Source organism: Dromiciops gliroides, chromosome 3, assembly GCF_019393635.1.
Source record: "Dromiciops gliroides isolate mDroGli1 chromosome 3, mDroGli1.pri, whole genome shotgun sequence".
In the NCBI taxonomy this organism is placed as follows: Eukaryota; Metazoa; Chordata; class Mammalia; order Microbiotheria; family Microbiotheriidae; genus Dromiciops; species Dromiciops gliroides.
The window spans coordinates 670,555,170-670,567,294 of record NC_057863.1 but is presented as its reverse complement, the minus strand read 5'-3'; the positions used below and the strand labels follow the sequence as shown (position 1 = coordinate 670,567,294).

Below are 12,125 nucleotides of genomic sequence, written 5' to 3'. Positions count from 1 at the left end.
CAAGTACACTGTGTGGGATACATGTGTGGCAAACATTCGACAGAACCTGCACACCTTTTTGCTCTGTCCTCTGCTGCCAGGGCCCTGTTTCAAGTGACTGTCTCTCTATATCCTTGTCTGTCTAGAGCAGCAGGTCTTAACCTGGGCTCTCTGAAATTGTTTTTAATATTTTGATTACATTTTGTTTCCTTTGTAATTCTATGTATTTTATTTTATACATTTACAAACATGATTCTGAGAAGGGATTCATAGGTTTCACCAGAATGACTCCCCAAGAGGTCCATGACACATACAAGGTAAAGGTCTCTTGGTCTCTTAGGGTATGTGTCCCTGCTCCCCACTGGATGCAGTATCTGCTGCCGGCCAAGCAGCTCCCCTTCAAAGCTACCTGGCTGCTATGGCTTGGTGGGGGTGGGGAAGGAGAAACATTTCCTCTTCTCTCCCTTCTGCAGGGCTTTCTTTCACAGGAGGCCCCCATGAGGTCTCTGAAATTCATCCAAGGCCTAATTATTCAAAGCTCTCAGAGGCTCAGTCAGTCACATTAATCCCCATCTCTTTATCCAAGAGCACAGACACATATTTATAGCTGGACCCCTTAGAGTGACACCCCAAGGCTTCTGTGACTATGTCACCTCAGCAGGGGCAGGATGGGGGGGTAGAGGACCCCTTCCTGACCCTGACATATGGGCAGAGCTACCTTCACCCATCTTTGTGACACAGTGCCCAGCACATATACAGCAGGTACTTAATGTATGCTCATGAATCTGAACTGAGCTGAATATAACTGATAGGCGTGTCTGGCACTTCTGGAAAATCACCATCTTTGGTCTTTTTTATCCTGGCTCCTTCTTTGCACAAGGGGAACCTCCCCTAGAGGGCAGGAAAGAGGCCCACAGACCCAGAAGAAAGGGAGGGAAAAGGCAAAGGTATCCCTATGGAAGGAGACAAGAGCTTAGCCGTCCCCACTGTGAGCATCTGTGCCCATGTGTGAGTGTGTGCGCTTGTGTGTGCATGTACCACGGTGTGCAGTGTGCTCACCTGAGTATGCGAGCTGTGCACGTGCATGCCTGTGAGTATATGTATGTACCCATGTGGTGCATTGTGTGCCCACATGCATGTGCATCTGCTGTCTGTGCATGTGTGTGCAGTATGTGTGTAGCCACATGTGTGTGCGTGTACCACAGTGTACAGTGTGCTCACCTGTGTACAAGCCATGCACGTGCATGCCTGTGAGTATATGTGTGTACCCGTGTGGTGCATTGTGTGCCCACATGCATGTGCATCTGCTTTCTGTGCACATGTGTGCAGTATGTATGTGTACCCATGTGTGTGTGCATTTGTGCCTGCTGTGCATGCACACATGTATTGGCATTGTGTGCATGTGTGTGCATGTACCATGGTGTGCAGTGTGCTTACCTGAGTGTGCAAGCTGTGCACGTGCATGCCTGTGAGTATATATGTGCGCCTGTGTGGTGCCCTGTGCAGTGTGCATGTGTGCACCCACGTGTGTTTGTGCTTGCCATGTTCTCTGTGTGCGCACATGGATGTGGCATGTGTGTACACACCTGTGTATATATGCATCTAGGGTTCTCTGGTGCCCCCTCTAAGCTCAATGGTCCCCTCTGCTGCAACTGAATTCTCCCTCCTCCCAGGGCCCTGTGCCCACCTGGACAGTCTGTCCATGCCACCTTGCTCACCTTCCTGGGAGTCCTTCGAGTTATTGAACATAGAGGGAAATGAGTTCCTAGGAGCCACCTCTCTGGCATTGATGATTTCAGCTTTTCCTGGAAAGACAGAGGGATTCAGCCCTCAGGGAAACCTTTCAATCCCAAGTGACACCGCCTGACCTCGGGCTCCTCCCATTCCCGCTCTGTGCCTCATTTTCCTTATTTGTCAAGTGGGGCTCAGCATTCTCTCTGATGGGCCAGGCCTCAGCCTGGAGATGCCCAGTGGCCTCCCAGACCACCCCCCTCAGGCTCACCGGTGGTGCTGTTGTAGATGGTCAAGAAGAGGCCCCCGCCAATGCCCATGCTGTGAGCATTCATGAGCCCCACGCAGAGGAGAGCTGCGATGGCCGCATCTACCGCCGAGCCGCCGTCCCACAGCACATCCCTGCCAACCCCCACAGGACCGGCTCAGAGCCCGGGTCAGCCGGTCAGGCTCCCCCTCCTCACCAACAAGCTCCCTGACCCACCCTAGGGGCCGTGATGACGCCAGCACAAAAACAGGGGCAGAGGCCCCTCAGGGTGGGAGCAGGACCCCAAGGTGATGCTCAAAGAGAGGGTAGCCCCCCCCACACACACACACGGCCACGGCCCCAGCCCCCAGCGTGACTCTCAAGGGGCTTGAAGACCGTGCCCACCGGGCACAAGCACAGGCTGACGTGGCCCTTGTGGAAAGGACAGCATCACCTAGAGAAGGGTCTACCGGCCACATAAGTAACACCGAGGACTGGCACGGGCCGCGCGTGGCCCCTGGACTCCACTGCCTTTCTTCCATGGAGCACTAGAGGCCCCAAGGGAAGGGGCCACACATGCTGGGTGGACTGCGTGGCAGGGTCCTGAGCAAACCTGGATCATCAGTTGCTTGTGCATAAGGGGCTGCAATCTAATTCAGCAGGAGGAATGTCTGCACAGGGAGATCCCAGACCCCAGGAGCATGGCCAGGAACATGGAAAGAAAGGCTGCTTCCTTCCCAAGGCCCCCAGAAGGGATGTGGTCTCTCAGGTCTCTAAACATGTGAGCTCTTTGAGGTCTAGACCCTTTTCACCTCGTCAGAAATGTGTATGCCCTTAACACTTAACTAGCTGTGTGACCCTAGGCAAGTCACTTAACCCCAATTGCCTCACCAAAAAAAAAAAAAAAAAAAGGGGGGGAAAAATGTGTATACCAGGTGTCTAGCAGAGTGCTGACACACAGTCGGTGTTTAATAAATGCTTGTTGGTCTAGAGACTGATTTGCATCAAGACAGTAAATGATCTCAAAGTGGTGAATCCCAAATCCTGGAGAGACAGAGAGAAACAGAGAGGGACAAAGGGATCCATGGAGAGGTGGGGCAGAGACAAACAGACAGACAGAGGGAGGGAGGGATGGACAGAGGGGGAGGGGACAGACTGAGGGGTAGGGGGACAGGGGGGGTCAGGTAGGCACAGGAAGCAGTGGGAGGCATGGAACCCCAGCCTGCCCATTGTGGAGAGCAGGGAGCCAGCCACAGCCTCATCCCCCTCACCCCAAGGTTACTGGGGCCTCAGGGCGAGGGGGCTTCAAGAGATCCTGACACCAGCCTTGAGGACCTAACAGACACAGGCTGGCCACAAGGAGGTCGGGTGCTCTGCCCGCCCTCGGTGAGGCCCACAACAGGACCTTGGACCATCAAGGAGACCCAATCCACAGAAGAGAAAACTGAGGCAGCCCAAAAAGGGGGAAGGACCTGTCCAGAGGCCACTGTGAGCTTGCTGGGGCAGAGCCAGGATGAGGCTGGTGGCCACAGACGGGCATTTCCTGCCAGCGTCTGCCCTGACACAGGGTGGCATGATGGGCCACTGGTGGGGGAGGAGGGAGGAGCTGGGGACCAGCCTGGAAGGGGCCAGACCTGGGCAGGGCATCTGCAGGAGGGGAGGGCCAGTCAGGTGCCAAAGGCCCAGGCCAACCTTGGCCTAGCTGGCCTCAGGCTCCCGGACTCACCTTCCAATCTCAGAGCACTTCCTGGCATCGGTGGCCACAGCGGCTGTCCTGTAGACGTGGGAAGTGGCTTGGCTGCCACGCAGGCCCAGGACGAGCCCCACTATCAGGGCTATGATGGCAGCGATGACCAGGACCAGCCCCACCACCAGCCTCCTCTTCATTGTTCTGGGGGCACAGTGGGAGACGGGGCTGGGAGGAGCCCTGGCTGCACCAGCAGGGGAACCTGGGGTGCCAGGGTAGCTCGGAGTCAGCATGGGGCCCTGGGGCCTGGGGTCATGGAGAGCCCTCGGGGGCTGGGGGCTGGGGGCAGTGGGCAAGGGCTCAGAATATGGCACCAGGCACCAGCTGGGCCGTGGCGTTTGGGGGCACTTACTGGCTCTGTGGGCCGGGGTGGAGACCTCAGGCGGGAGAGCTCAGAAGATGCAGTCCACGCTGCCGCTGGGGGCCAGGGGCCTCCGACCACCTTTCTGCCCTCTCTCAATTCTAGGGACCCCACGCTTTGTTACCCGAAGGCAGAAGGCCAGGCCTGCTGAGTTAGCTGCTCCTGCAAAGACAGATGGGGGCTGAGCCATGCAGAAGGAGGTGTGTGGAGCCCCCCGGAGTACAGAGCCTCCTGCTTCCCCGCCCCCCTCTCCCGGTGCCCAGAGAGGAGACAGGGCTGGGCCCTTGGCCCCCACTCAGAGACCCTTCAGAGAAGCACCCTGTCCATATGCCCTGACATCCTCAACCCTTGGCTCCCTCTGACCACCATTAGCGCCAAGGAGGCTTCAAGAGAAAAGATAAGGCTGAAGTCCCCAAGGCTGGCATGCTCCAGTGACCCCTACCACCCCACCCCAGATGCTCAGTGACAGTGCCCTGGGCACCTAGGCTGGGGAAGCTCTGGCCAGTGAGGTGGGGGTGGGCACCACCTGTGTGCCAGGGCACAGGGGACAAGGAAGGATGCCAGTGAGGACAAATCTCTACCTGGGAAGCTGGACATAAGGTGAGAGACCCCTCAGGTTATGGGATCTGCCCCACAAACAAATGGGACCACTGGGAGGGCCTTTGAGGGGCCTCATGCTTCTTCAAGCTTCCAGCACCATCCCCACTGGCACCCAGAATACCTGGCAGCGTGCCCCACCAGCGCCCAGAATGCCTGGCAGTGTGCCCCACTGGCGCCCAGGATGCCTGGAAGCGTGCCCCACTGGAGCCCAGGATGCCTGCCTCACCGGCTCAGTCTCTGGCAGGCTGAATCCAGCAGTGAGCAGACACACCTGGCACCCCCACCCCCACTTCAGGTGTGGGCTTTCTAGGGTTTCTTTGCATGGCAAAGTACTCCCTGCTTGAGGCAGTGCTGACTAACCCACCCGAGGGCAGACAGTGCCCAACCTGACCAAGGCTTCCCTCCAAGGGCAGGGCCAATCACGGCTCAGGGCTCAAATAAGTTTAGAAAGGCAGCTCAAGAGGCAAGGCCAAGATCAAGGTTGGATGTACCAGACCAAGGGTGAGTTGGGGCTCAAGGAACATGAGCAGGGGGTCTGACTGCAAGAATGTCCAGGGCTCCCTTCTGTCCCCAGAGGCTTCCCTTCCCAGCCTCCCCACAGTCCAGTCACACTGACTTTGCTGCTCTGTGTCAAACTTATAAAAATACAAGCCATTTCCCAACTGATAAATGATCAAAGGATCTAAACAGGCCATTTTCAAACAGAGAAATCAAAGCTATCTATGATCATATGAAAAAATGCTCTAAATCACTATTGATTAAAGAAATGCACATTAAAACAATTCTGAGGTACCACCTCACACCTATCAGAGTGGTAAACATAACCAAAAAGGAAAACATTGGATGTTGGAGAGTATGTGGGTAAACTAGGACGCATCCTCTGTTAGTGGAGCTGTGAACTGATCCAACCATTCTGAAGAGCAATTTGGAACCATGCCCAAAGGGCTCTAGAAGTGTTCATACCCTTTGATCCAGCAATACCACTGCTAGGTCTATATCCCAAAGACATCCCCCAAAAGGAGAAAAAAACCTATTTGTACAAAAGCATTTATAGCCCCTCTTTTTGTGGTGGCTAAGAATTGGAAATCAAAGGAACACCCATCGATTGGGAAATGGCTAAACAAGCTGTGGTTTATGATAGTGATGGAATATTATTGTGCTCTAAGAAATGACAAGCAGGATGACTTCAGAAAGGCCTGGAAAGACTTGTATGAACTGATGTAGAGTGAAGTGAGCAGAACCAGGAGAATGTTGTGCACAGACAGCCATATTGTTCAATACAAGACAATCCCAAGGGACTGATGATGAAACAAACTCTTCACCTCCAAAGAAAGAACTGATATTGATGGAACACAGACTGACCCATGCTATCTTTCACTTTCTTTTTTTTTTCTTTTATCCAAGTTTTCTTCTACAAAATGACTAATATGGTCATTTTTGACATAAATGCATATGTATAACCTGTATCTGATTGCTTGTTGCCTCAGGGAGAGGGAAGGGGAAGGGGAAAAGGGATAGAATTTGGAACTCAAAACTTTAAATAAAAATGTTTATTACTAAAAAAGAATTTAAAAAAAGAAAATAACAGCAACAAAAGAAATGCTAGTGGGTGGACAGACTGGTTGATCCCTTCTGCCTCTAAACTCAAGGATTCTCCAAAGCCTGTGCATGTCACCCCCTGTTAGTCAGGGTCCTAACTCCCAGGGCCCTGGGAGCAGATGCTGCCCCCAACCCTTATTTTTTTTTGGCTGGGTCCTTTTTAGGAAAGTGTCAGGGACCCCCAGACACCCAGCTCCAGTTCTGGCTTTGGCGCAGGGCCCAGCCGTGGCTTCCTGCTCAGGGCCACAGCCAGACATTGGTGGGAGAGGTCTGGCTCCTCCACCCCCACCCCAGACCACCCGCCCTGCCCCCACCCGCCAGATGTTGCCAGCACAGCTGAGACTCCCTGCAGGCACACATCCTCCACGGCTCCAGAAAGAGCTACCCGGGGAGGGGGAGAGGAGAGGGGCTCAGGGAGCAAGCCGGCCCTTCCCTTTCCCACCTGAAGGTTTAGAAAAGGCTCTCAGGACAGAGATCTTGGAGATGGGCATGGAGACCCAGAGAAGGGCAGTGACTGGCCCAGGATCACACAGCAAGTTCTATTTACTCCCAAGCCCAGCTGCAACAACAGTGGCACTTACCCAGGCCTTGGGAAGTAGTGGGTGCAGGAACTCCCAGGGGGCCCCTTTCCTCAGGGAGAAGCCCTGGTCTGTTGCAGTCTGTGGAGGTCAGTGTGGGGCCTCCTCAGAGTATCCCTGGGGGGCGGGGGGAGGGGATTGAGGAGGGGATCACAGAGGAGCTGGGCCTGGCCCTGCAGACCAAGAAACTTTGGGAGGATAGAACCTCGCCTTCCCAGAGCCCAGCCCAGAGGGGAGGGGAGGGGAAAGAGGGAGGGCGAGGGACCCCAGGAGCTGGGAAACACTCCACAGGATGTGGCCCAGTAGAGACTCAGCGGAGCCTCCTGGGGCCTGGACGCCCAGCCCAGAAGCAGCCCCAAGGGCTCTGCCCACTGCTCGGCCTCCAAATTCACCCCAGGGGAGGAGTCAAAGGGAAACGGACCCTGCTTAGTGCACAGAGCAGGTGGGCACACCGCCTGGCTTCTAAGGCACCAGTATTCTCCACCACACACATGCACATATACACACCCGCATGCAGGCACATGTATACACACGTGCACACATGCACATGTACATCCTCTCACTCTCACACACACAGACACACACTCTCACTCCCATGCTCTCCCATCAGGGCATTCAGAGACACCTAACATCAGAGCAGAGCCCCAGACACTGTCTCTAAGACACTGAGCCCCTGCCTTGTCCACACTCGGGGCTCTCGGTGACCCGGGGCAGGAGCGGCACAGACAGACCCACGGGACATCCTGTCCTGTTGTCCCTTCGTGTTAAAGGACCCCAGATCTCCTCTGGAGCTGAGACCACATGAACATTCCCCGGGAAGGACCACCCTCAAAATATGAGGTCACCTCTAAAAACAAGGAACACAGACGTCGATATCTTTCCCAGCACCTGCTTGGAAACAATAATAGCGCACATTGAAAAGGCAGCTCAGTGGTGTAGTAGAGGGCTCCCAGGCATGGAGTCAGGAGGATCTGAATTCAAAACCAGCCTCGGGCACTTACTAGCTGGGTGACCCTGGACAAGTCACTTCCCCCTGTTAGTCTCAGTTTTGCCATGTGTAAAGTGGGCTGGAGAATGACATGGTGTCCAAAAGAGACATGCCCAGGGCCACCCAGCTAGTAAGCATCTGAGGCTAGATTTGAACACAGACCTCACTGGCTCCTGACCTAGCACTACCAACCAACCTGCCCCTTGATCTCCTGGAAAAGATCACAAAAGAGACTGTTTCACTTGACATGAGGGTGGAAAGCTTTTGTCCAAATAAAGTCAGTACAGCTGGGGGGGGGCGGGGCCCGCAGGGCTGAGACAAATCTGTGCATCAACTATCTCTGGCAAGGAATATCACTGAGATGCAGAAGGTGGAACGAACTGCTGACATCCCCAACCCCTCCCCAAGAGCTCAACCACCACCCAAGGCCCAGTGCCCGGGAGGCCTCACCTCCAGCCTGGCCAACTGGCCAAAAGGAGGAAAGAGTGATGGCCAATGACGACCGATGGCTCTGGAGGGAGACAGCCCCTCCCCCACAATTCTCCTCCCCTCCTCTTCTCTCTCCTCTCCCCTCCCCTTCCGCTCCCCTTCTCTCCTCCTCCTCCCCTTTTCCCATCCCCTCCCCTCCCCCTCCCTTTCCTCCTCCCTTCTTCCCATCTCCTCACCTCCCTCCCCCTCCCCTCCTCCATTCCGCCCCCCAATTCTTCTCTCTCTCTCAGGACAGCTTGCCCCCTTGCCCCCTGAGGGAGGCATTGTTTCAGCCATTTCATAAATACAGATCTACAGAGGGGGTCGTGATAGAACCCTAACTCTGGCACTAGCTGGATGCCTGGGGAAGGACCTGAGTCTGAGGCCACGATCAGGGACACCCTTGGCAGGAAGTGTGCTCTCCAAGCCCAGGGGAACCTGACCAGGGTGGCTAGGGAAGCCAGGGAAGTGACCCAGGGCAGTTCTGCAGTCGGCAGGGCAGGATGTGTGGCAGACAGGTATGGGGGGAGGGCAGAGAGATCTGCCTCTTGGCCTCCAGGCTCCCTTGTCCCATGCCCATTTCTCACATGGGGTCATAGCGGTAGTGCCTGGCTCATAGTAGGTGCTTAATAAGTGCTCCCTTCCCTTCTCCCATCAAACAGCAGAGCAGCAGGGGCTCCCAGCAGAGGCGGAGCAGTGCCTCCCTTCCTAGGTCAAACAGGGTGGCCCGGAATGATCCAAGACAATTCCAAAGGACTCAGGATGGAAAATGCTCTCCAAGCCCAGGAAAAAGAACTGTGGATTCTGAATGCAGAGGGCACCAGACTGCGTCTGCTTCAGGGTTGGCCTTTCTTCTTTTTTGAGGTTTTCCCCTTTTGTTCTGATTCTTCTTTCCCAACATGACTAATGCAGAAATAGGTTTTTTTGGTTTTGGGGTTTCGTTTTTGCGGGGCAATGAGAGTTAAGTGACTTGCCCAGGGTCACACAGTTAGTAAGTGTCAAGTGTCTGAAGTCGCATTTGAATTCAGGTCCTCCTGAATCCAGGGCTGGTGCTTTATCCACTACGCCACCTAACTGCCCCCAGAAATACGGTTAATGTGATTGTCCATATATAGCCTATATCCGATTGCTTTCTGTCTTGGGGAAAGGGAAGAGAAGGGAGGGAGGGAGGGAGAAAAATTTGGAACTCAAAATTTTATGAAAACAAATGTTGAAAATGATCTTTGCCTATAACTGGAAAATAATTGAATCGTTTTATGATTTAAAAACAAAAACAAAAAACAAAGAAGGTGGCCGGTAGCTGAGCTCTGGGTCACCCAGCAATCGAGGAAGCTCTCAGAAAGGTCACAGAGATCTCTGGCCTCCAATGGGGCCCATCCTTTCAGCCTCTTTGCCTGCCCCTATCCAAAGCCTGCCTCCTCTAAAAAACCCAGCCCCGAGGGGAGGGAGCCAGGGATCCTCCCAGAGCTTTAGGCTTCCTGGGCCTGGCTAGGCCCTGCTGTCCAGTCTGGTCCTTGGACCCCAGAGAGGGAGCAACACATTCCCCTGAAGGAAAGGATCTTCCTGGGGTGGGGCTGGAGTCAGAGCCACACATCTGGAACCTGCCCAGAAGAGTCTAGAGGGGCCAGCAACGCTGGGACAGCAAGGCCAACCCTTGGGGAAGAGTCTGGATCTGAACTCAGGTCTTCATACTCCTGATTTTTCACTGGGACAGGCTGCACTCAGTGCCCACTGAGGGCCCACGGAGCTCGGCCGTCAGCATTCTTTGGAGGCTTATTTCTCACTCCCCTCCCTCCCCCCATCTTGGGACTTCTCTAACTGACTTCCCCTTCTTCCTTTGCACCTTCCTTTAGCTTGTGTTGTCTTAGACTGTAAGCTCCCTGAGGGCAGGAACTATCGAGATTCTTTTCAAATTTGTGTCTCTAGTACAGAACAATCCTTAACAACTGTTTAGTGACCATCATGTATTGGCATGGAGACAGCTCCAGAACCTGGCTCTAGCCTGAGGATCCTGTTCCTTGAGGTGTTACCACAAACCCAGAGCAGGAGAGCGGCAAGGACATGGTGGGAAACTGGAGTCTTGGGGAGAAGACAAGGGCAAACAGGCAAGACTAAAGGCTGGGATAGAGCACCGGCCCTGGATTCAGGAGTTCAAATCCGGACTCAGACACTTGATACTTACTAGCTGTGTGACCCTAAGCAAGTCACTTAACCCCAATTGCCTCACCAAAAAAAAACCCCCAAAAAACAAACAAACAAAAAAGACTAAAGGCTGTGCCTCCTCCCCTCCCACTAGGCTCACCTCACTCTTACAGAGCCCCTGCTCCCGTTTACTCCCACCCCTGCCCTCAGATCCCTACCACCAGGCACTGAGAGTGGGGCGGTGGAGCCTGAGGCCTCAGGAATCTGTCATCTGAGATCTTAAGACTGTTCCCGAAAGCCTCAGGCAGGGGCCGCCAGGTGAGCCCCCAACAATAGGCTGGGCTAACTGCCTCTGGAGGGAGTGGACATCACATAGATGCCAGCCAGGAGGCATCGGCCTGGGAGGCCACCAGCAGGATGGGGGCTGCCCTGCAAGGACATTGGGTACAGATAAGAGAGATGGCAGGACATTGCTCTGGGCAGCAGAGGCTGGCAGCCAGCTAGCGGGGATGGGGGTGGGGGACAGACTGAGATGAAGGAAGATGCAGATGAGGACAGAGAGCAGGAGGAGAGGAGGTGGATGGGACGGGGTTAGCAGAGGGAAGCCGAGGCACCAGGGGTGAAGACTGGACAGGGATGAGCAGAAGGTGACAGGGATGGGGAGGGGCATAGTTGGAGGGTTCAGGCCTGCCTGTCTGCAGGTGCCAGGCAGGAGAAAAGCCTCCCAGCCACAGAGGCAGCCATGGGGTTGTGGGGCAGCTGCCCTCCTGCCAGGCCAGTGCCAAGAGGAGCCCCGAGGCAGGAAAGGACCTGAGCCTCAGTGAGTCCTGGACTTCCCCCTCAGTGGATGCTGTCCTCTGGGCCTTGGGATCCGAGGAAAGGGATGGGCAGAAGACAAGGCTCTCAGAGCCCCCGGGCACCCAGACCTTGAGTCTGGGGAGGCATGTCTAGCTGTGGGGAGCTGCCACCAGCCAGATGCTTGGCAAGGGGCAGGGTCCCCCATGGGAGCGCCCTTTGGAACTTCTGAGACCATCCACCAGGCAGGCCAAACAGCCACCAACATGACAGCCTCCCACATAGCTGGGTCCAGCACTCTACAGATGAGAGGCTACTAGGGTTCCCTCCAGCCCAGATGATGAGAGGGAAGCCAATGAGGGCAGAGGACAAAATCCAGGGATTAAGTCCAAGATGGAGAGAAGGAAAAGCCCCTATTCATCCCAACAGTCACAGCAGCTGAGGCACTTCTGCCCAGGGAAGATGTCTCCACCAGCGGGGGCCCAGATGTAGCAGCAAGACCCTCACTACCATGACTAGGAATGGAGAGACATCTAGGAACATGGCTCTGACCCAAAGCTGAGGGAAGGCAGCAGGACACACAAACTGAAAAAAGGGTCAAGATGATCAAGCTGGGCCAAGATGAGGAAAGGTGCCCAACTTCCTCCTTGGCAGAGGTGGAGGGCTATGGGTGAGAAACCACCAGGGGAGCAGAGCCAGGATGTCAGAGGAAAGGCAGTGACTTGCCTGAGCTCTTCCCAAGACCCCTCCAAATACTTTCAAATAATGCCACATGACAATGCCTGGAGCAGCAGAACCCACAAAAGGACAGGGTGAGAGTCAGCAGAGGCCCGGCCCCAGCCAGCCAAGGCCTTGGGAGCCTCAGAATCAGCTGAGGGAGCGGCTGCTTC

At 55.0% G+C, this 12,125-nt stretch overlaps 1 protein-coding gene across 4 annotated transcripts in view; it reads right to left on the bottom strand.

Annotated features, from left to right (window-relative positions):
- The window catches only part of LOC122745488 (glutathione hydrolase 1 proenzyme-like), an 85,572-nt gene that overhangs the window by 9,012 nt on the left and 64,435 nt on the right, over positions 1-12,125 (bottom strand). For all 4 annotated transcript variants that reach the window (XM_043990814.1, XM_043990813.1, XM_043990812.1 and 1 more), the window contains exons 2-5: positions 4,057-4,227; positions 3,684-3,848; positions 1,982-2,112; positions 1,698-1,784 (exon numbers count right to left, since the gene is read on the bottom strand). In XM_043990814.1, the coding sequence (XP_043846749.1) occupies positions 1,698-1,784; positions 1,982-2,112; positions 3,684-3,844 (379 nt within the window). In that variant the 5' untranslated portion in view covers positions 3,845-3,848; positions 4,057-4,227. The remainder of the gene's footprint in view (positions 1-1,697; positions 1,785-1,981; positions 2,113-3,683; positions 3,849-4,056; positions 4,228-12,125) is intronic.